This window comes from Nelumbo lutea, chromosome 6 (assembly GCF_056320005.1).
Source record: "Nelumbo lutea isolate HS-2025 chromosome 6, American lotus-T2T, whole genome shotgun sequence".
NCBI lineage: Eukaryota > Viridiplantae > Streptophyta > Magnoliopsida > Proteales > Nelumbonaceae > Nelumbo > Nelumbo lutea.
In genome coordinates, this window is record NC_142689.1 from 67,237,904 (window position 1) to 67,263,116 (window position 25,213).

The window sequence follows — 25,213 nt, forward strand, 5'->3', positions numbered from 1 at the left end:
ATTTTATCGGAAGATTATTTCCAGGTGAGAACTCAAAAGGTTCAGTCGACTCGATCGAATCCACAGGTTCTGTGCCACGTGGATAATTCCTATGGTCGAGTTGGTTTGCTATTTGTTAATCGGATAGTGGACCGAGTGCTCAAGGTGGAGAAATCAGCTACTACGCCCTTTTGGAGAAATCCTGACCTAAAACCGTGAAATTATGACCTTCGATGCGTCGCTGTGGTTCCCACTTTACATCATTTTATCCAAATCAACGTGAGGGCACAGTAACACATCACTTTATCGGCTTTGGTTAAACAATTTTTCATCTGACCACGTTAGGTCATTTCCGGTTTTGTTATTTGTAAACTGAAAAATTGAATTAACTCGATTATATATATGTATTAATATTTTATTTTTTTAATATAATTTTTTTATTATAGAAAAGCGGAAAAAAATTTCATATTTCTTAGTCTAAAATATTGTATATCATAAATTTGATTTTTTAATTTATTTTTTAATAATACCATTGTAATTTATTAAATTTAAATTCAACTTTTAAGTTTAAATCTTTTGAATAAACAAATCAAACCGAAAATAGACCCAAACCGATACAACCCAAGTTAGCAGGTTTTCACTGATGGTTAGTTAATTTCATGTGACAAACTCCCAACCTGACCAAGTCGATTTAGTTGGCAAAACAACATGCAACCAAACTGAACCAATCCTTAAACACTCATAATTTCTGCTAAATTAATTATTTTTGTGAAATGTATTATAATTACTTTTCTACTTTTATAAATTTTTTAAAATTTATTACATAATTTTGTTATTTTAACTATTTGAAATTTAATTATGTTAAATATTTTGTTACTTAAATATTTAAGTTTTTCATTACTCGAATTCAAATTTTTTTAAGTTTTTATGTAATATTAAATATATTTTTATATAATTATTTATCTATTTTTAATGTTTTCTTATTTAAGATATTTAGTTATTAATATATTAAAATAATATTTTATTTTTTATGTTAAATTTTTATTATTTGAATTGAATAATTCATAAAATTATAATTTATATTGTTACTAAGCATGTATTTTGTTATGTAGACATTTCATGATAGACATTTACCAAAACATCGCCGTGTCATAGCCAAATCAACATTTTTCTCATCATGTTCATCCGCACACATTGGTATTTACAAAAGTGGGTTTTGATTTATGTATGCACCAAACGCTGGGGGAAGCTTCATTTTAACACTTCCCCCCAAAGGTTGAGCATTTATTCACTCAACCGCTGGTGTAGTGCCTAATGGCACCTAGTGGTGACTAGTTGTCAATAAACGTTTTATCAAATACTTTTCTTGGTTTTAAAGACACCTAGTTGTCAATAAACGTTTTATCAAATACTTTTCTTGGTTTTAAAGAGTAAAAAAGTACAAAAAGTTTATTTAATAAAAGAAGTTATACTAAACACATACTACATAATTTCATGATGAATTGTATAAAAATATAGAATGATTAATAATATGAATATATTTATGTATGTATGTATGTATGTATAAAATGAAAATGAAAAAAGATCACGAGAAATGGGGATCCCATGGTGGGGACAGAGATAGGATAGCCTTATCGAGCTGGCAAAGACAGGAATAGGGATGGGGAGTGGCTCCTTGTCCTCGCCACCATCTTGTTGCCATTCCCATAAGGGAGTATGGGCTTGAGTTTATATTTCAAATCATTTTTTTAAGATTCGGTCCGAACTAGACGATTAGACCATGAAAATTGGAAATTGGTGCCCTTTCTTGTTCCCCGTTAGACTTGTTCACAGGTTAAGCTGGGCTAGACTTTGCCTCTACATTAACAAAATATGCACATGCCCGAGCCCAGCCCGAGCCCTCAACCATCGGGCCCAAGTTTTGAGCCCAAGCCCGACCTTCATATAAAGCCCAAATTAGAGATGGATTAAGTACACAAATATAGCCATTATAGTTACCATTAAAGCTGACATTAAAAATATAATAAAATGACTATTATACCCTTTCTCAAACAAAAAAATAGCAGATACTTTTATTTTAAAAAAATTTCACACTACATTCATACTTATATATATTTTATACATTTTAGTTTTTTTGTTGTATTTTATTTTATTTTGCTACATTGTGTTATTTTTATTTTTTTAAATCACATAGTGGTGTGAGCGTTTGAGGGATTATAAATGTTTAAACATGCAAACGAATATACAATGATAACACAAGTATAACGGAATACTAATAGCAAGGGCAAAGTAGTTGAATGTGAACGTTCATGGTGGCGGTGGGTAATCGTGTTGCAAATTGAAAATTTGGGGGGTTTAGTGTTACCATCCAAAACAACATGGTGGTAGACTATAATTTACCCTGAAGTATAAATTTCCTTCCACGTTGATATTCAATGAAAAAACCCGAAGTTCCTTGGAGACGGAAGTGGAAGAAAATGACGGTGGTAATGGTGAGCTTCGTCAGCACCTCTGCTCCTACATTACTCCATCGTTCTCGTTGTCTATATCTTCCTCGCAGCTCCACTTGGGCATACCCGTTCAAGGTATCCAATACATCTTTCTCCCCGCTCTCTCTTCCCTGTTCATTTATTTACCTATCTGCCTCTCTCGTTTTGATTTCCTTTGTTTAATTGAACCCTTGAAGATTGGTTGGGTGCAGAGGGCGACGATGCTGCCCGTGAAATGCTGCTCCGGGTTGAGAGAAAATACAGAAACGGAAGCAGAGACATCCAAGCCTCCACCTCGGAATATTTCTACATACAATTGGTGTGCAGGGCTGGGAGCCTTAGGTTTTCTGGAAACTGGATACTTGACTTATATGAAGCTCACCAATTCTGATATCTCCTGTCCTCTTAGTGGAGGCACTTGCACTGACGTTCTTAACAGTGATTACGCCGTTGTTTCTGGTTTGCTCTAATCCTTTTCTTTTAATTATATATTTTGCTTTTCTGTTGATTTGGATGTCTGATAACTATAGCCAGGAAGTAAATTAACATCAAGAAGCACGAATCATGATTTTTCCATGCCTTGATCTTTTTTTCCCCGTATTATCCCAATTACAAAGAAACCAGATGCAGACCAAGACCATAAAACATGTGCCAAATTACTTTTCGGAACACTTGGACTATTACTTTGTTTTTTAGATTGTTGGCGAATCATTAGACTATGGGTTTTATTTTTTTACAAATTTGATATGAACGAGCTGAGTATTTAGCAATATCTGGTCTTCACATTGTCTATTTCTTCCAGAGGTATATGATACTACAATTGCTTAATGTCAGCTTGTAATCTCTTGAGTTTAACAAATTTGTTCTTTGATTAGATGGTTTCATTTGACCAGTCTCAGTAGACACTATAGCAAAGGCATTTTGGTCATGCATGGTGGGAATTCACATTTTTTTCCTGCATAGTCGGGTGGCTGTTATTACTTCTACGGGTCTGAAATTGGCCTAGTCATTTGGTTGGTGTGATATTTATGAGGTGTTTGATTGTCAAATGGTGGCCGCATAACTGTAAGAATCTTCAAATGGCAATTGGTTCCTTTGACACTTAATTAGAGAATCAAAGGCTCTAGTATCTAGGTTGAACAGTTAGTTCAGATAGGTGCCTATATTTGCCAATAAGCTAAAGATTCTCCAGCTGGGGATGGAGTTGTATTTTTTTTTTTTTTTTGAAAAAAGGTAAGGTAATTTATTAAGACAAACAGAAATTACAGAGGAGCTCCAAAACCGGAGCTAGAATACAGAGAACCAAGCCCAAATAGATTACAGCTCAAACAAACTTCTAGACCTCAGCTGCGCACTAAGAGCCCTGGATTGGAACCCTTTCACAGCTGAAGTCCAATACACTAATTTCCCCACACTACAAGATACAAGACTGTCTACATCTTTAGATTTGTTTTGAAAACTCTTCTGTTTCTTTTTGCCTAGATGGTGCTGATCACTGCTGCAGGAATAGCCAACTACACACTTTTTGCCAACTTGGAGAGGCCTTGAAGTTCCCAGTTTCTTAAGAGATCCATCACTTTACTTGGCATGACCCAGGAAAGTCCCACAGAAGAAAGAAAATGATCCCACAAGGCTGTTGAGACGGGACAATGTATAAGCTGTTGTCTTCTTCATTTTGGCCACAAAGCACACAACCCAAATTTTGAATTTGCATTCCCCTTCTAACCAGATTCAACTTAGTGAGTGTAGAGAACACTGATGTGGGCCCCACAGCTGTGGTCCCCACTGTGCTCGTAGGACAGTATGTGTAATTATTTGTTTCAGTTATGGTAGTGTCAGTTGGTGGTCAGTTTGTTATTTCAGTTTTTTATTTGCTTTATTTGTCATGTAAGTACTAAGGGCAGATCTGTCATTTTCCCTATGTACTGAACATAACTTATAAATACTAAGAGAATGGTGGCTAGATAATTCTGAATCTGTCCCTTCTTTCAACCTTTGTTATCTTCAGTTCTTCTCCTCTCTTTTCTTCATTTATCTTATTTTCTTCTTTTTTCCTAATCTGAAATCTATTAGGGTTCAAGGCTGATTGTAGTCTTGATCGTCTACTTGGTATTAAAGCCTATCTATCTAGGGTTTCTCATGTGAGTCTAGTCCAGCCGACCCCATGAGAACTATCTAGGGCTGAAAGTTTATGAAGAAGTATACGTTGGCTGATTCTTGGAGGTTACCAGAAGAGGTTCGCAGCTGTTGAAAACTTGCCACGGCTTGCAGAGTGTTGGTAATCAGGAAGAATCAGAGAAGGAACGACAACCTTTGAAGGCAGCGAACAACATTCTCTGGGTAAATCTTATTTATTTTCTAGAGACTGCTATCAGTCAAGATAGGTTGGACCTATCCAGAAGGAGCGGCCAAACTGTTTTAGGGTTTTCTCACTACTCTAGGGTTTGACATTAACCTTGCGGCAAACCTTTCTGTTGGGTCGAACTCTTGTTATCCTCTTGGAAAGTGCTTGTTTTAGGGTTTTCTCTCAGAGGTGACCAGTTTTAGGGTTTCACATTGACCCTACGACAAAACCTAACTGTATGGACTGCTTGGAAAGTGCAGCTGAGCACTTATTTCAGACCTACGATTGAAACCCTAATTCTGTTCCAGCATCTCAGATTGCTCTCTAAGCTGGTTTTAGACCTATTTTTTAGTTTCGAGCTCCTTTAGGGGGTGAAAACTTGTACAAATTGCTTGGTATTGTGATTGTCGATTGGTTTCAGATCAGATTTATACTGGTTTCATGCATATATTGTGGTTGCCAATTGGTTTCAGATCAGACCTGCACTAGTTTCATGCTTATACTGTGATTACATATTGGTTTTAGATCAGCTTTGCATTGATTCCATACTGATTTCTAATTGTGATCGACTGTCCAAGTGCTGTTTTCTATTGTAGTGACCCTAACAGTTCGTACCTACTGATTCTTGACCAAAAATGGAGTTTAAAAATCAGGGAGAAGGTAGTTTTGGGAACAACAATTATGGTAGTATATCTGAAACTGGGTTTCAGATTACAACTGTGAGATTTGATAGGTCAAACTACTTGGAATGGGCCCAATCAGCCATGATGGCTATTGGGGGAAGGGGAAAACTGGGCTACCTCTTGAGAGATGTGAAAGAACCTTCCAAGGAAGACACGATGTACACCAAGTGGGTTCAAGAGAACTACTTGGTTATGGCATGGCTGTGTAATTCTATGCAGCCACATATCAGCCGAAATTACTTGTGGGCCAAGACAGCCAATGAGATATGGGATGTTACGAAAGAAACCTATTCCCAACCCCTTAATTGTTGCCAGAGCCTATGAACTAAAGTGTGAAGTGAATAGTCTTAAACAAGGAGAGAAACTAGTTTCAGTCTATTTTTCTACCTTGAAATCCCTGTGGCATGAGATTGATCACTTAAAGACTCTTGAGTGGGAGAGTCCCAGAGATGCACAGACTCACAGAAAGTAAGTCGAGACAAATAGGGTGTTTGAATTTCTGGCTGGCCTGAATTCAGAATATGACATTTTGCGGCAACAGATACTGACCAGAGATAGTGTGACTTCAAAATATGACATTGTGCGGCAACAGATACTGACCAGAGATAGTGTGACCCTCTCTCAAGCATACTCCCTGGTGCATAGTGAAGAGACCGAGCGGAAAGTCATGATGCAACCTCAGCCTCTTTCCCCAGCCCTGACAGCTGTTAAACCTAAGTCAGGGGTGATTTAGAAAGGGACAGGAAGAAGGAAGATAAACGGGACCTGGTATGTGAACATTGCAAGAAACCCATGCACACAAAAGATACTTGTTGGAAGCTGCATCCTCATTTGATCCCAGCAAAACTGGGAAATAAGAAGGGTAATGCTCATGTGGCTGTGAATATTGATTCAGCATCCTCGTCAGGCACAAAAGGCACGCCCCTAGAGACCTTAGTTGCAGTTCGGGCTGCCCTAATACACTTGGAAAAGGAAGTTGGGAGTTCAACTCAGCCATCTCAGTCACCAACGGCCCCTGCCACATCTGCCTTTGCACATTCAGGTACTCGAGCCTCAGCTTACCATGCTTCAGCTCTAGGTAACACTGAACACTGTTGGGTAATGGATTCAGGTGCATCCGACGATATGACTAGTTTGCCATCATTGTTTACTACTTATTACTTGTCTTTCGGTAGAGATAGAGTATCCATTGTTGATGGCTCTCTTGTTCCCATTTCTGGCAAGGGTGACATCAAGTTATCGGATACTATTTCTTTATCTTCGGTCTTACATGTTCCTAAGCTTGATATAACCTGCTTTCAATCAATAGTATTACCAAACATATGAACTGTTTAGTAACATTTTTCCCTGACCGATGCGTTTTTCAGGACTTGGAGACGAGGAAGGTGATTGAGACTGGCTGTGAGACGAATGAGATCTATCTGCTCGGAGAGAGTTCTCGTTGGGAAGAGCCAGTGGATAAGAAGTTCTTTGTTTCTCAGTTTGTGAGTCCGGTTATGCCAAAGCATAACCGATTAGGTCATTTATCTTACTGGTCCTATCTCACTTCCTTTGCCAATGTCCTTATTTCAAGAACAGTGCAAGAAGCCTTATCAGTTCCAGAGTGGAAAGATGCAATGCAAGTTGAAATGGATGCCCTGTTGAAAAATAATACTTGGGCGCTAGTGGACCTACCCAAAGGAAAGAAACCGGTTGGATGTAGATGGGTATTTACTGTGAAGCATAATGCTGATGGCTCCATTGAAATGTTCAAAGCCCGGTTGGTTGCAAAGGGGTTCACCCAGACTTATGGTATAGACTTCTTGGAGACCTTTGCCCCAATAGCCAAGATGACCACTATCCGAGTTCTGTTATCCCTTGCAGCAAGTCATTCTTGGCCCCTGTTTCAGATGGATGTTAAAAATTCTTTTCTGAATGGAGACTTACAGGAAGAGGTCTACATGCAGTTGCCTCCTGGATTCTATGATACAGAGACAGGTAAGAATGTTTGCCAACTGAACAAGGCATTGTATGGTTTGAAGTAGTCACCTAGAGCCTGGTTTGATAGATTCAGACTAGCCATTGGAAAATTCGGTTATGTATAGGCCCAGTCAGATCATACACTGTTCATTGAGAGGTGGACTCCTCTCTGACCCTGCTTGCTGTGTATGTGGATGATATTGTAGTGACAGGAAATAATAGTAGTGAGATTTAGTCCCTCAAACAACTCCATCAAGAGTTTGAGGTGAAAGATCTTGGTACACTACGGTACTTTTTGGGTATTGAGGTTGTTAGATTTAAACAATGGATCTTTATCTCTCAGAGAAAATATGTTCTAGATCTGTTGGTGGAAACTGAAAAGTTAGGTGTTAAGTTTGCTGATACACCCATTAGAATCACAAGATTAGTGCAGAGTGCGGGGAGTCTCTTGAAGACAAAGTTATGTTCCAACGGTTGGTTGGAAAGCTCCTATATCTTTGCCTCACTCGCCCAGATATCAGTTATGCAGTTAGTGTTGTCAGCCAGTGCATGCATTCCCCTAGAACTACTCATCTTCTTGCGGCAGAGAGAATATTAGCATACCTGAAGAGATGCCCAGGTAGAGGTATACTGTTCAAGAACAATAATCACATGAAGGTGGAGGTCTATACAGATGTCGATTGGGCTAGGAGTGCTGATGACAGGAGGTCTACCTCTGGATATTGTGCCCTTGTGGGAGGTAACCTTGTCTCTTGGAGGAGTAAGAAGCAGAGTGTTGTTTCCCGCTCTAGTGTTGAAGCTGAGTACAAGTCAATGGCTAACAGAGTGGCTGAAATCCTATGGCTGAGATCACTACTTGAAGAGTTGGGTGTTGATTAAGAGAAGCTCTTGATGTTGTATTGTGATAATCAGGCGGCTATTAATGTAGCCCACAATCCGGTGCAGCATGACATAACTAAATACATTGAAGTTGATCGACATTTTGTGCGAGAGAGGGTCTCATCACAAGAAGTGTGTCTCCCGTATATCACATCCAACATACAGCTTGCAGATATCCTCACCAAGGCAGTACCAAGGAAGAAGTTAGACGCAGATCTATCCAACTTGAGGGGGGAGTGTAGAGAACACTGATGTGGGCCCCACAGTTGTGGTCCCCACTGTGCTCGTAGGACAATATGTGTAATTATTTGTTTTAGTTATGGTAGTGTCAGTTGGTGGTTAGTTTGTTATTTCAATTATTTATTTGCTTTATTTGTCATGTAAGTACTAAGGGCAGATATGTCCTTTTCCCTATGTACTGAACATAACCTATAAATACTAAGAGAATGGCGGCGGTAGATAATTCTAAATCTGTCCCTTCTTTCAACTTTTGTTTCCTTCAGTTTTTCTTCTCTCTTTTCTTCCTTTCTCTTCTTTTCTTTTACTTTTCCTAATCTGAAATCTATTAGGGTTCAAGGCTGATTGTAGTCTTGATCGTCTACTGTGAGGTTTCCGTCCAAGGCCACAGCCCAAAGTAGTGCATTTATTTTATGAGGGGGAATCTGGCTCCGAACTTTTTCAGTCGGGAAATTCTCATTATTCCCCTCTGACAATTTTTTGGCAAAGGACTTCACTGAGAATAAACCATCAGCCAACCACACACCCAGGAGTCTTCTTCCTTCACTTTTAACATCTGATTTGAGAGCAGAGCAAACAGATCCATCACTTGATCCACTTCCCAATCTTGAAAAGCCCTTTTGAAAACAGGATTCCAGGAAACCATATTTTTTCTCAGCTCATAGTAGTCAACAATTAATGCCTCTTGATTCTCTGCAATCTGGAACAACTGTGGGAATAGTTCCTCTAAAGATCTGGTATTACACCAATTATCTTTGTAAAATTTCAGGTGATGACCAGACCCCAGTTTAAAGGAAAGTCCACTATTTAGCATAGGAAAGGATTCCATAATTTTCTTCTACAGAGAACATCCTAGAGATGGGAGGTTAGAAATGGTTAGCTAGTCCCCACTGTTGGTTTCATATTTAGTTGCTAAAATTTTCCTCCACCAGCTGTCTCTTTCCATACCGAATCTCCATATTCATTTCCCCAACAGGGCCATGTTAAAAGTTTTCAACTTCTTCACCCCCAATCCTCCTTTTTCTTTTGGAGTGCACACCTGATCCCAATACTAAGTGATTTTCTTCTTCTCCTCTCAGCATTTCCACAGAAAATCCCTTTGGAGTTTTTCTAACCTTTGAGCCACTTTTGTTGGGATTGGAAATAAAGAAAGAAAATAGGAAGGTAAGTTGGATAGGGAGCTCTTGAGAAGAGTAATTCTGCCCCCCAAAGACAGGTATTTAGCTTTCCAAGAGGCTAATTTTCTTTCCAACCTCTCCACCACCAGGTCCCAAACTATGGAGGAAGTGCACTTAGCCCCCAACGGGAGGCCAAGATACATAGTGGGCAAAAATCCAGTCTGACAGACAAGAACTTCTGCTAGAGCCTCCCTTTCAACTGGTATTATTTTACTCTTTGACCAATTTACTCTCAATCTTGACACAATTTCAAACCAGCTCAGCACCCCTTGTAAGATCCGCAATTGTTCTACATCAACATCAATAAAATAAAGAGTGTCATCCACAAATTGAAGCATTTGCACCTTTTCTCCTCCCGGATTTGCCTCAATACCTTTCCACAACCCCTCTTCCCCAACTCAGTTCACTAACAAAGATAAAATCTCCATAACATAAATGAAGAGTAGTGGGGACAGGGGGTCTCCTTGTCTTAGGCCTTTGGAACTTTTGAAGAAATCAGTTGGCTCTCCATTCACAAGAATTGCAAATTTAGGGGAAGGAACACACACTTTAATCTAATTCCTCCATTTTTGGCCAAAGTTCATCATTTCCAAGACAAAATCCAAACATTTCTAGTTGACATTATCATAAGCCTTCTCAAGGTCCAACTTACAAATCAGCCCCGTATTACCTTCCCTTTTCCTTGAGTGTTGACGTAACCGTTTCTGGTCACGTATCATTTTATCGTGATGTGTCAATTTTTTGGTTGAGTACCTCATTATCTCGTCTACTCCCAAGTGGCCTGTGACTCAGAGGCTGAAGTGGAGCTCCCTGGTGGCAAGCTACCTAATTGTCAAGAGGCTACACTTAGTTGGCATAAGATGCCAGGTGTCACAATGTCATTGGAGGGCCAAATCCGCCCTCATCATTTGCCCTCCACTCCCGAGCTGAAAGTAACTCGGTGAAGGGAATAGATTTCTCCTTTTGGCCCGTAATTCGACGAGCTCGTAAGCACTGATTCAGTTTCTTAGGCTCTGGGAGCTGCTTGGAAGCTAGCTACCTGTAAGGTGTTGAGGTCTCTTCCAGTTCGGTACTGTAGCCCTTAGGCTCTGGGAGCGACTTGTGGTCCATTCCTGGACTTTGCCCATGCCGAAGAGGCGATTGGGTCTTATGTAGTATTGTGGCCCTTAGGCTTTGGGAGCGACTTATAGTCCACTCCTGAACTTTGCCCATGCCGAAGAGGCAACTGGGTCTTGAGCAGTATTGACCAGTTGCCGAATTGCCTGTGAGGTGCTGGGTTGCCTGTGAGGTGCCAGGCTGACCAGGTGCCGAGCTGTCTGTGAGGTGTCGGGCTGCTCGTGAGGTGTTGATGAGCTGCCTGTGAGGTGCTGGGCTGACCTGGTGCCGAACTGCCTGTGAGGTGTCGAGCTGCTTGTGAGGTGCTGACGAGTTGCCTAGGTGCCAAGATGCCTGTGAGGGGTCAGGGTCTCTGCCAGTTCAGTACTGTAGCACTTAGGCTCTAGGGGCAACTTATAGTCCACTTTTGTTGATTTTGCCCATGCCGACGAGGCAGCTGGGTCTTGTGCAGTATTGGCCCTTAGGCTTTGGGAGCGACTTATGGTCAACTCCTGGACTTCACCCATGCCGAAGAGGCGAATGGGTCTTAAGCAGTAGTGTTGCCCATGCCGTAGAGGCGACTGGGTCTTAAGTAGCAATGTTGGCCATGCCGTAGAGGCGATTGGGTCTTAAGTAGTAGTGTTGCCCATGCCGTAGAGGCGATTGGGTCTTAAGTAGCAGTGTGGCCCTTAGGCTTCGGGGAGCGACTCGTAGCCCACTCCTGGACTTTGCCCATGCCGTAGAGGCGATTGGGTCTTAAGCAGCAGTGTGGCCCTTAGGCTTCGGGGAGCGACTCGTAGTCCACTCTTGGACTTTGCCCATGCCGTAGAGGCGACTGGGTCTTAAGCAGCAGTGTGGCCCTTAGGCTTCGGGGAGCAACTCATAGTCCACTCCTGAACTTTGCCCATGCCGAAGAGGCGAATGGGTCTTAAGCAGTAGTACAACCCTTAGGCTTTGGGAGCGACTCATAGTCCACTCCGGAACTTTGCCCATGCTGAAGAGGTGAATGGGTCTTAAGCAGTAGTACAACCCTTAGGCTTTGGGAGCGGCTCATAGTCCACTCCGAAACTTTGCCCCATGCCATAGAGGCGACTAGTCTTAAGCAGCAGTGTTGCCCATGCCATAGTGGCATCTGGGTCTTAAGCAGCAGTGTGGCCCTAAGGCTTCGAGGAGCGACTCGTAGTCCACTTATGAACTTTGTCCATGTCGAAGAGGTGAATGGGTCTTAAGCAGTAGTACAACTCTTAGGCTTTGGGAGCGACTCATAGTCCACTTCGAAACTTTGCCCATGCCGTAGAGGCAAATGGGTCTTATGCAGGTTCCGAGGTCAATTGTTAGCTTTGCCTTTGGTCTTCTGGGGGTGAGAAAGTCTTTATCAGTTCATTAGTTCGTGCCTGGGCCAGGCTGCCAGGTCGGCGCCTGCGCTAGGCCGCGCCAGGTCGGCGCATGTGCCAGGCTGCTAGGTCGCTAGGCCGCGCTTAAGCCGCGCCAGGTCGCGCTAGGCCGCGCGCAGGTTGCCAGGTTGCGCCAGGCCGTCGGGCCCTAGGCCTAGCACAGACCAATTGAAAGCAAAGTTGGTAGAGCTGCTTAGTTTGTTAGCTCCCTGCATAGTCTTTGAGTTCATAAAAATGGAAACTATAAAGTGATAGCTTCAGTTTCTAAAAAGGTGAGGACTTGGCTTTCTGGGAGAAGAGGACTTAGCTTTTTGTAAGATAAGAATTTAGTTTTTGTGGGATGAGAACTTGGCTTTTTGTAGCATGTTCCCACAGACGACGCCAATTGATGTGACGTTTCTGGTCACGTATCATTTTTTCGTGATGTGTCAATTTTTTGGCTGAGTACCTCGTTATCTTGTCTGCTCCCAAGTGGCTTGTGACTCAGAGGCTGAAGTGGATCTCCCTGGTGGCGAGCTACCTGGTGGCGAACTGCCTAGTTGTCAAGAGGCTGCACTTAGTTGGCATAAGGTGCTAGGTGTCACAATGTCATTGGAGCTCCCTGGTGGCGAATTGCCTGGTGGCGAACTGCCTGGTGGCGAACTGCCTTGATGAGCTTCGTTGCTCTTTTAGAGGCCTGCAAGGAACCAAATGTCAGAGGACCCGGGGTGGCTAACCCGACGAGGTCACTCCGATGCCTAAGTTAGCACGTAGTGGAGAGTTGAGAATGATATTAGAGAATGAGAGAGCTAGAGAGCAGAGGTTACCCCTCCTTTCTTGCATACCTTTGCCCCTGGGGGGTGAGGTTTTTATATATTGGAGTCTTCGTGGGTTAGGTGGACCAGTTCCTGAATTCCCACTGTGATGGGACCTGCTTTCGTGTTAGGTGGGGATAAAGCCACCAGCTGGTAAGGTTGCCCATTTCCGCCTGACTCAGGGAGTGAGTGAACTAATATAGCCGTTACAAGTCACAATCCCGTAAAATACGGGGTACGGTTGTGAGCTGCTCGGGGTTGTCAGGTTGGCGCCTGTGTCAGGCCGCCAGGTCGGTGCCTGGGCCAGGTTGCCAGGTCGCGTTTGGGCCAGGCCGCCGGCTCGTGCCAGGGCCAGGTTGCACCAGGGCCAAGCTGCTAGCTCGTGCCAGGGCCAGGCTGCCAGCTCGTGCCTGGGCTAGGTCGCGCTAGGGCCAGGCTGCCAGGTCGTGCCAGGGCTAGGTCGCGCCAGGGCCAGGTTGCCAGCTCGTGCCAGGGCCGGATCACGCCAGGGCCAGGCTGCCAACTCGTGCCAGGGCCATGCCTGTGCTAGGCCGTGCCTGTGCCAGGCTACGCCTAGTGGGACACCATCAACTTAGCAAAGGCAAGTTGTTGCCAAAGTGGTCCCGGGTGTCACCTAGTTGATCTAAGGTGCCAGGCTACATGAGGGTGAGCTGCCTGTGGCGAGCTGCCTGTAGCGAGCTGCCTAGTTGTCAAGAGGCTGCACTTAGTTGGAATAAGGTGCCAGGTGTCACAATGTCGTTGGAGGGCCAAATCCGCCCTCATCAAGTCTATTAGCTCATTTGCCACCAAGATGCTATCTAGCATTTGTCTGTCCGGAACAAATGCAAATTGATTCTTAGCAGTCACTACATTAAGGACTTTTTTAAATCTTTCTGCAAGAACCTTTGCCAATATTTTGTAGAAGCTGTTCAGCAGACTAATAGGTCCAAAGTCTTTAATGTTTGTTGCACCAGGACCCAGATGTGGGTTATAAATTACTCCTTGCGGTTCTGGTTTTCATGTTACTAGTCAGATTTCTGTGCTTCTTGTTCTTTGAGGAGAGTTGGTATCAACTAAACTCAGCAAAGCATTAACTTTATTATTTGGAATTGGCTTTATGGTGTCAATGCAGTTCAAAATAGAGAAACTGAACAGTTTTGTGGTGTGTCTATGTGAAGTGACCACACCAAGAGAAAGATATTTATATTAATGAAGAGTAAAAAGACAAATCTGTCCCTAGTATACAAGATGTATAATACACAGTGATAAAATAGATAAATATGTACAGCAAGGAGTAAATTTACAAAATTAACCCTCACTGTCCCTGTATCTACATATGGTTCTTGCCTCTCCATTACACTCCTTGCAGTTCTATATTTTATGTTACTAGTCAGTTTTCGGCTGTTTGTACTTCTCTCTCTTGATCTGTGTTTGTTGTTATTTGAGGAGTCTAGGTATCAAATAAACTCGGGGAAGTGTTAAACTTGATGATTTAGTGTCAGCTATATGAATCTAGCTCTAGCCTCTCCATTGCACTCTAACAAGGATCATAACTTTTGTCAAATTTTAACTCCTTAGATTGTTTCTTATTACTTCAGTCAATATTTCTTTTAGTTTTGGCCTTCCCTTGGCTCTTTTAGAGACTTCTACTTGCACCAAGTATCTCTTTATCACTTGTGCAGTTGTTAATTATAAGTTTATATGCTATGGTCCCAAGTTTGGATGAAGGTTATTTCAGGTTGGCAGTTAGTATAAAAATCTTTAGCCAAACCATATGAAGGAAGTTACTGTCCTTCGGGCTATATTTATGAGGTTTGTGACGTGCAACTCACTTCTCAAGGATAAAATAGTATAGAGTTAGCCCATTTCTTGGAAGCATCTGAATGGATGATTACTTATCAACTAAAGGGTAAACCGCATTCATTTTGCCTGTACCAGGTAGGCTGGTTTTGGCACAAGTTTTTGACTCCCAAATTGACTCCATGACTTAATCGAGTTGATTTCATCACAAGACACAGGCAGCCAAGTCACGGTAGTGACTCCAAATGAACATGACTCCTCCAAGTGATTGATTGCAATGACTTTTGACTCCAGTCTCAGTTACTTGACTTTTCCAACTCCAGGCCGAGTTTCATGATTATATCAAGATTTCCATGTCATTACTTTTAAGATGCACGCTTTTCTATACAAACTTCAGATGAATTAATAATCATTCATATATTATGCAGACCTATTTTATGTTAGTATTATTGGATTATAATTATATGTGCTTGGATAAAAATTTGTTGCCAATACAAAATATAATTACATTCTTATAATTTAAAAGAAATTGCTGTTGTAACATGACTCCCCAAGTTGACTCCAAGATTCCTGAGTTGGCTCTATCACTGGCTTTGTGTAGCTGAGTCAAGAGCCTGCTGCTCGCCACACTGTGCGTAAAAGGCTACATAACCTATCACGAGTGAACACACAGTGTTCCATACACATGAGTGTGGGTCCCATGTGTATGGAACACTGGCGTCTTCACTCATGAAGTCATGATTGGTTACATAGTTTTTACACACAATGTGGTGAGTAGCAGATCCTGAGTGAAGCAAGAGAGCCACACCTTTAGGGAATATTCTTTTTCGATAAATGGTGAGAATTTCATTAAAGAAGGAAAAAGAAAATATTCTTGCACAACATTTGTAACTAGGTCATCATTTTACATGACCTCTGGATCTTTTCTAGTATATCTATTTCCTCCTCTCTCTCTATTGTGGATATTTTCACTAGCTATAAACTTTATTGCTGGAGTTCTTAGCCATTTATGTCACAGGGTCACCTTTGCTAACAAGAGAATCATATATGAACTGTATTGAGGGTGAATTGTTTGAAAGAGGATCTCACTGATATTTATTTTGCATTTGCCAGGTGTTCCTCTTCCATTATTTGGTATGGTTGCATATGGTTTGGTTGCAGCACTTGGTCTACATTTGGCTGGAAAGAAATTTCTTTTTGGACTCAGTGAAACTAATGGCCGCTTGATTTTACTTGGGACCACCACCTCAATGGCAGCAGCTAGTTCTTATTTTTTGTATCTTTTAAGCACAAAGTTTGCAGGAGCATCATGCTTATACTGTTTAGTATCAGCTTTGCTGTCTTTTAGCTTATTTTTTATTGTTTTAAAGGTGTGGTTTGGGTAATTTGTTTTTGTAGTAACTACTCATTTCTTTGATTTAGTTTTCAATAAGTAATCAATTGCTGGTTTTGTGTATGGCATAGGAATTTGGGTTGCAAGAGATACAAAAAACGGCGGGTCTGCAGTTATTAATAGTTAGCATAGTGGTTGCTTCTTTAAATGTTTCATATAACACTTCTAAACCTGTTTCTACGAGGTGAGTTACTTGATTGTGATGCAGATTAGAATTTCTGACATTCTTTTAATTCTTTTAGTGTTATGCTTTGAATGATGTCATTATTTCATGACAAAACTAAAGGTTTTCTTTCTTGCTTCTGCAAATGGTACTTGCACATTCCATTTAATTGTATGAGCTACTATTGTGTAACTGTAACAAAGACATAGGATGACTTGTGCTCCTACTTGAAAGCAAAAGCAAATGTTATATAGTAGTCTCATTGTTAATATTCTATTTATTCTATACATAGGTAAAAGATATTTGGCCTTGCTTGATTCATATTATTTGTAGTAAGCACTATAAAAAAATAATATATTATTTGCGGTAAACTGTGGAACTATTGAATGCAGCTTCCCTTCACTATGGAATTCTTGAATGAAACTTTTATATAATTCTTTTGTTTCCTATAGAATACCATGGCGTATCTGGAACTTTTCCAATACATATATTTGCAATAAGCCCTTAGGATTGTATAGGCAGTTTCTGGCTATTTTTTGTGCTATTTCTGTCTCCTTCAAAGTTAACTGTTACAGTGAATAATTGTACAAGTATGTCTCCATGCAGAAACCTATTTTTTATTTCATGGCAGATTTCCCCCCAAGATTTCATACCCACCATCACTTATGGCGTTAATAGTGAGTGGACAATTAAAAAATTGCATACTTGTTGCTAATAAAAAAAAAGCATACTTGTTATTTTTTTTTTTTGGTTAAGTGACATTTCTAGGCCATGGAAGGCAATGCACCAAACATGGTTCTAAGTACTCGATAATCTCAATGTGCAAAGTTTGCCTATTGAGAGATTGTATTGATCAAAACTCTTTTTCTAATAATCTTTTTTTTTTTTTTTGTATTATCTTTTGACAGGGTCTTATCACATCGCCCTCTAACATATAAAAATGCTGAAATCTCGTAACTCCCCTAAAATAGCGTACTGGTGACCCTGAGATACAATATGGGGCATATTGTATCAATACTTTGAACCTTGGTATGGTACCAAATAACACTTAAAATCCAGACATCAAAATGACCTTTTTTTTTGATAGATAAAGACAAAATGGTCTCTTATGATCGGTCAACTAATCTCAACCATTCATACTATGATTTTATCTAATCTAGCTTATCTGAATGTACCAATCAACCCAATGATCTAGGCCTTCAAAGTGGTCTTCTAAGATCAGTGGATGAAGACCAAGATTTCATCTAATCTAATCCATTCAAGTAATGCAAGAAAATTTCTACAAAAATCTAGGCCACATAAAGTGATGCATCAAATAAAATCTAAGATCTGGAGCATTAAACTGGCCTCCTATGATCATGACTAGAATATCTTTCTTAATAATGTTAAAAAAGGTAGAATAGTCCTATAAACAAAAAAAGGGCATTTTAGGGTTTTAGACATATCTAACAAAGGCACGGGATCTTCTTAGATGGAATGATAACATAGTATTATGTGATTATTGGGTAATATCTTGGGGAAGAATCTGCCAAAAAATAAAATATAGGGGAAGTTCTAGGTCCTTGAACTTTACTTCTCCAAAAAATCTTCAAGTATCATGCAGGCTGGTCACTTTATCTAATGCATTCTAGAATTCAGAAGATTGAGATTAGGTTGTGACTGTATGTTGAAGAATGGCCTGTTTCACGCTAGTTTGTGACTGGACAAAGGTCTTGACCATGAATTGCTCTTGAAGTTGAAATTTTCTGTCCTTATGTTGCTTTGAGTTGGTAAAATACAACATTGGCTAAAGATGTGGTCAGGCTTGGTTGAGGCTTTGAGCATTATGAAGCAACCGTAGCTTTGTTATATATGTTATATTTCTATATTATAGATTCATATGTGAGAATACAAGTAGTTAATGTTTTGATTTACTGGTGTCTCTTCGGAGACATCCGATAAAATTGGAACGATACAGAGAAGATTAGCATGGCCCCCACCCTGCAAATGGATGACACACACAAATTGAGAAATGGTCTAAGTTTTTATTGATCAAAAAAAGTTTTGATTTACTGGTTCTGTGATCTTTTTTTCTTCTTCTACCTAAAGTGATATTATAATCCAAGCCAATATATTCAGCCTAAAATAAGTTGCATTGTAAAAATACTTGGCTTGACCGCTTGATCACCTCATGTCAGACCAATTTTATGTTGGCTTTTTCATTCTACATATTGGGATAAAATCACACCAGGCATGAGCTTGCCGGCCAAGTTGAAGTTGATTCTTTAATTGAGAGACTTCACTTTGGTTATTACACAGCAAGTCATTATATTCATTGTGAGAAATTGTAGAGTTGCAATACTTATTTCTGTTATGAATGAATTATTTGTTCTCATCGTATTTCTTATTTCTCTTTTAACAGATTTGCTGAAATTGAGCTGCAACCGTTTACAATTGAGATAACAACAGAATCAAGTCCTCTGGCTCTTGCTCTTGCAAAGCATCTAAACTCCATAGGAGCTAAAATGTATGGAGCTTTCTGGTGTTCTCATTGTCTAGAACAGAAACAGGTACATTCTCTTCTTTATATCCCACAATATCCCACACCAATACTGAACAGCTGTAGATAGATGCTAATGCTTTAGAATAGCTTCTGGATGCAGCTGAACTGTTCCACAGAATTCCAAAGTCTTTCTGATATAAAGCTTGGCTTGCTTAGGCTAAAAGGGTACACCTTAACAGAAAGAGGCAATACAGGCACCAAATCAACCATAATTTGAAATGTCTCCCAGTGTCATTCAAAGACATTTTCATTGATAAATGTGGTTGTTCAGTGTTTTTCATGACTTGCTTCAAATCAAGGCTGATCATGAACCAGGATAGGAAAGGGCCATTATTTGGTGCAGTGATAAAAACTTGGGCTGAAATGTAGGGTTCAAGTTTGAGAATGGCCACTTTGTGCAAGAAAATGCAAAAGGTTAGGTTCATAATCAGTGCACCCCTTTTAGGACCTCAAATAGCCAGAGCCAACATTGGTAATGGCCTATTTAAATAGCCAGAACCAACATTGGTAATGGCCCTTTTTTTCCCTTGTCATTAGCCAGGCTGGGCTGGGCCAGGTTTCATTGGGACTACAAGGGCCATAACTCAGTTGGAGACTGGCCCAAACCATGCCTGGACCTGAAACCTGGTCTCAGCCCAGCCTTTTCCTGGTGGGGTGGGCCACTGGACCTCCTTTCATGATGAGTTCAATCTCTTTTGTTGTTTATGTTTAAAATTTGTCACGAAGGTTTATAGCATTTTCCTGCAGTTCAAGGGGTTTACTGGTTTGGACCTTCTTGGGTCTTCAAAGCTGTAAATAAGAAACACATGTTATATAAAATACAATATATAACTAAGGATGAAAATGTAAATGGAAAACAAATATGAGTAACTAAGATCCTTAAACATTAAATAGGAGGTATAATATGTTCAGCATATATAATATATAACACTATATGTTTTGGGAATAATAACATCCCCACTGTGACAATGTCAGTGGGGTTAGCGTCACTCCTAAAATTACTTGGAAAAAGACTATCCCTACTTAAGACGTTATAGAAACTTAACGAAGGTGGGTTTTAGTAATTTAATCTTAGTTCCTTTTTCATTCTTTTCCCTGTTTTCTCTGAGCCACTGACAAATCACACTGAAATGATATTTCTTTCTTCCTATCTCTCAAAATCAGTGACTAACGGATGGGGTATAATGCTGAATCACATATAAGTTACAGATGTCGGGAAGGGCTTGTAATAAGAGACATTGATCTAATTTATTAAAATAAAAAAGAGACATTGATCTAACAAGAAAACTGACCATAAAGTCCAATTTTAACCAGAACAGTATTTGCTAGAGAAAAAATGATATCTCAGTTAGCATAGCAAAGAGAGATTAATTTCTTTCTTCATTACTCTTTCCTTTGTTTTCTAAGATTTTGATTACAGCATTCCATTATCGGATTTTGGTAGTTGATGCTAGCCTGTGAGAACAATGGCCAGATGTTGCAATTCTGCTCATTTACAAATGCTAGTTCTGCTTGATGCAGCTGGGCAGTTAATTGAACTCAGAAAGAGTGCTTTTGTGGAAGAAGAGAAGAAAACAACTTGACGATACATGTTTACAAACTAGACTTAGAAGAACCCATCAGATTTGCAAGACAGCCATTAAATCTAGACTGAAGGTTCTTTTATGGTGTTGCCCTAAATGAAATGAGATTTTAGAACATCTATAAAAGGTTTACTCTTCTTATTTCACTATGAAAAACAATTTAGATAGAACCCAGAGATTGAGAGATCAAAAGGAAATGAAAGGCTGACAATACAGATTTTGAATAGCTGTTGAAATGAAATTAACATGTACATCATTTACACTTGGAATTGCCAGAGAAGGTGACCAGAAGCAGGGGGGGTGTTGAGGTGATGTACATGCTAATTTCATTTCAAGTGTAAAAGAAATCCACACAAGTTAACTTTTTCAATACCCAGTCCAAGAGGAATTTTCTTCTATTCAGTTTTTGGCTCATCTGCTTTGGACCCTTTGTGCTGTCAATACAGATGTTTGGGCGTGAAGGTGCAAAGCTCTTGGACTATGTCGAATGCTTCCCAGATGGATATAGGACAGGAACCAAAATAGCCAAGGCATGTTCGGATGCTGGAATTGATGGCTTCCCGACTTGGGTGATAAATGGTCAGGTAAGAAAGCTCTTTTTTCTTGGACTGGTTATAATGAAATCTATTTATATCACCATTCTTGTACTTGGTGTTCTGTTGTTATCAGTCCAAATTACAGATTTGAATACAACCCCAGAAGAGATTTTTGTTATAGTGGGCCCTTTCTTGTTTACCCTGGGGTTTGCTTCATAAATGTATGGTGGTTATGGTTGCACTCTTAAAACCAATCAAGGTGGGAGCATTAAAAGCATATCTACTGCTATTGTGTTTTGGAACTAGGGCTGTTCATAAGAATGCCCAACCCGACCAAACCGACCAACCCGGACCGACCCAACCCGAGTCGGCCGGGTTTTCATCCGTACTGGTCGGTTTCGGGTTGGGCACATACATAAACCGAAATCTCGGATCGGTTTCGATTTTCTTGCGTGAAAACCGAAACCAACCCGACCCGAACCGAACTAGTATTCTACTAGTTTGGTAGTTCCTACTTCCTAGTTTGAGTAGTTTCCTAATTCCTAATAGACTTCTACTAGAACTAGAACTCTAGAAGGCCCATTAGGCAATTACAATTAGAATTCAATTAGGTGTCCTTTTTTAGTTTTTTACCTAGATTAGAATTTAGAAGGTTTCTAAATTTTTATTTTATTGATTTACCTACATAGATTTACCTAGTTTTTTACTCTAGAAGGCCCATTATTGACACTTGTTTTTACATGAAGAATTTATTGATTTTATTCTTTACCTGAATTAAATTTAGATTTATCTTGGACTCTTGAATATCAAATTATCAACTAATTCAGATTTTATTTGGCTTTGTACAAGAGCAAAACCGAAACCGACCCAAACCAACCCAACCCGACTCAAACTGACCAGGTCGGTTTGGCCTGTCAGTGGGTCGGTTTCGGTTCCCACCTTAGCTAACCCGACCAGGTCGGGTCGGTTGGGAAAATCCCAAGAAACCGACCCAACCTGACCCGTGAACACTCCTATTTGGAACCACCTATTTCTTGAGAACGCAAGCACAACTTAGGTGTGGATGAAAGATGCCTTGGGTTTTAAGTTTTCCATACTGCTTTACCTCCAAGTGCAAAATCTATACATGCATCATATATCCAACGCCGACTGGCCCACTATAAAATTGTGGGAAAATTTTACCTAATGAGGTTGGATGATCAGAAGCTTTTTGATCTATAACCGCACATTAAATTCTAAAATTACTAACATATTGCCTGAGGAAAGGGAATTCCCTAAATTGATGAAGTGAATCAGTTGATTTTATATCTAGTAGATTTGATTCAAGTTTTATGATGACAATTATGATTAGCAACAAGTAGATCAAGTTACTTCATTAGTTAATAGCAAAAGTATTCTAATATAGAATATCCATCTTTGGTTCTTGTGCAAACTGCTAAATTAAATCACAGAAGGTGGCAAGGAACAGGAATTTATGATTGAGGAGAAACAATTGTTTTTAGAGGAATTTACAATCATAGGTGATAGGACATTAGCAATATTCTGAAAATTGTAACCATATTGTAAGGAGAAGGCTGAATCAAATCGAATTATGAATCATAGTGTAAATTGTGATGTTATTTTTGTTTTTAGAAAATTGTCGAAAAATAAGTGTACTAATTACCTACATATAAAATATGTCATACTTGAGGACTGTTTGTTTCCTCTTAACTTTTATCTCTTACGAAGAATCTTACAACTTTAAGAGGAAAATGGGTGTTCGTTTCCTTTTATCTCTTAGAGGGGAATCTTACAACTTTTTGTTTTCCAATGATACCCTCAAAACAGAAACAAAAATTCTCATATAAAGGGTTAAAATGGATATTTGGCAATTTTCAGAATTCAGAACAACATTCTCTGCGTTTAAAATTCAGAGGAAATAAAAGTTCACCAATACCAAATGCAATATACCTCATAATTTACTTAATTATTGCACTTTTAGATGTCAGACATCAGAGCAAACAAGCAGACCCTTGGTTTTTCCGGAGGCCCCAGCATGTCTTTTGTGGCACTGTGCAACCTGACATTGCTTATTTCTGTTGCTTTAAGTAAATCTAGTAAATGAGCACTGTGCAGCCTGGCATTGCTTATTTCTGTTGTTTTAGTAAATCTAGTAAATGAGTTTGTGACTTTTATATGCAACTCTTAATTTTCTTCTACTTGTAGACAAGATGGACCCATGGAAAGATAAGCCCGACCTTGTCTCGGAGTGTTTTTTCATTGGTCCTCAGTCCTCTATATGCCTGTTGGTTGAAGCATATAAGAATGGCATTAACTCGTAAGTATAAAATGGGATAATTAATTGCTCACTCTTCACGTAGCACTCTCTACAATCATCTACCTTGTTTGGGTGTTTAGAGCCTAGAATACACAAAATTTATGCACTAAATCAGAAAAGTAGTTGAGTTCATTATTAAATGGTGCTTCAGTTTCAAGCATTGACCGTGTATTTATTGCAGGTTTTGAGTGGAGAGCAAGATTTTCAAGAGCTTGCACGAGCCTCTGGATTTATTCCTGAAGATTTTGATCCTGCCACGTAAGATCCCGCATTGCTGTTGTATTAAACTGAATGTACAGGCGTACAGCTACAGCTAGTGCAGCTTATTAAGGCATTGTGTTGTATTTGTTCTCTGTTTTTAAGTAGGCCAAAAAATTTGGGATGGTTTTTAGGAGACCAGATTGGTTGGAGAGAGAATTATGTACACTGGGCTGGGCTACCTATCACGACTGAACACACCGGTGTTCTATACTCATAAGGTGTGGGTCTCATGTGGGCCCATCTGTACTGGACGCTCATGTTCACTGTACATGATTTGGTCTCCAACTCATTTGGTTCCGTTTTTTCAAATCTGTAGCACACTCCCTCAATTTATACGGAATAAAAAGAAAAAATGGAAGTAGAGTGAAGAATAGCTCCTTTCTATAAATCCATTTTCCAAATGTTTTCTCATTCAATATGTTCTCAAGGAAACAAGGTTATAAGCATGTTCCTTGAACATAATCAAAGTGGTATAGCTTAAATATCGGTTGCATTTAAATATCATATTAAATTCAGTCTGGATTCGCTACAAACAGGAGTGCAAGGGGCGACCGCCGACCCGATCTGCTACCCATTCAGCTTCCAACATGATCTATGGCCAAATATGTTTCGCACTTTATGATGTTATTGATGGGGTTATTACTTTGGATGTGCCGTGTGAAGCTATAGATCATGTTGGAACTTGGAAGCTGTGTATGGCACATCCAGACTACTCATGCAAGGGGCTATTTGAAAACCGCTGAAGCGCTGAACTGGATGGCTTACTTATTTAAGGTTCCATTTGGGAAGAGTGCAACTACAAATATGCATGATTCATGCACAGGCTCTATTTGTATTTGCGCTCTTCCTAAATAGAACTTAAATGGATAAAATAATCAAATAATAAGATAAAACCATCGAACATTCTCACAGCGCTGTACATACATACGATCAGATTGTGATGTCTGAAACGCAGAGGATTGGCTGTGCTTGGTTTGTCAGAAATAAGTGAGATGGAAAGTTTGAGTGGAAGTTTTTGAGGAATTTTACAAAATTTGTCAGAACTTAACGGTGTCTTTTTTATCAAACTAAACAATAAAACATAGACTCGGTGTCCTCCAATTTCATTCCCATGAGCTCAGGCCACACACGTCTTGGATAGATTATTCGGAAATGCCACTCAGTATTTGCGGGATAACTAACCAATTGACGAGTGAACACACTAGTTAGTGTTTCGTACAAATGGAACTCACATGCCAGAGTATGAATTTGATTATATTGTAGGTTATCCAGCGCACGATTCACAGGGTAGGAGCAGCAAAAGGCTCTTGTCTAGAATTGATTGTATGTGCAACATTAGCAGTGGCCCGTGCATTTGTTAAGGGAAAGCTAAATAATAAAAATATATTGGTGGGGGTTTGTGTAATGCCCGGGCTTTGTTAAAATAACTTGAGGTAAAAAAGAGTTAAGGTGCAGATTGCGTAAGCCTAACTTGGGTTTGATCCAACTCAATCAAAGATTTTGCGAAGGTTGAGCTTGAGTTTTCAAACTTCAAGGTGGATTTGGGCTAAAAAACTGAAGTCTAACTTAAATTCAGGTTAAGGGCAT

At 39.9% G+C, this 25,213-nt stretch overlaps 1 protein-coding gene and 1 non-coding gene across 5 annotated transcripts; both read left to right on the top strand.

Moving 5' to 3' along the window:
- The first annotated feature begins 2,225 nt into the window (after positions 1–2,225).
- LTO1 (NAD(P)H dehydrogenase (quinone)s) lies at positions 2,226–24,014 on the top strand. 4 transcript variants are annotated; one of them, XM_088948920.1, is made up of 8 exons: positions 2,405–2,564; positions 2,681–2,927; positions 15,945–16,201; positions 16,296–16,408; positions 18,789–18,936; positions 20,959–21,096; positions 23,254–23,365; positions 23,547–24,014. In XM_088948920.1, exons 1-8 carry the CDS (start codon positions 2,415–2,417, stop codon positions 23,603–23,605), a joined length of 1,224 nt encoding a protein of 407 aa, XP_088805046.1. In that variant the 5' UTR covers positions 2,405–2,414; the 3' UTR covers positions 23,606–24,014. The 4 variants fall into 4 exon arrangements, with proteins under 4 accessions (XP_088805047.1, XP_088805049.1, XP_088805046.1 ...); XM_088948919.1 differs by having other exon boundaries at positions 2,407–2,564; positions 2,666–2,927; XM_088948921.1 differs by lacking the exon at positions 23,254–23,365 and having other exon boundaries at positions 2,226–2,564; positions 2,666–2,927.
- Positions 18,306–18,413, top strand: LOC148849386 (U6 spliceosomal RNA). Its single transcript, XR_016101641.1, has one exon. It is a non-coding gene; the product is annotated as a U6 spliceosomal RNA (small nuclear RNA).
- Positions 24,015–25,213: the final 1,199 nt, after the last annotated feature.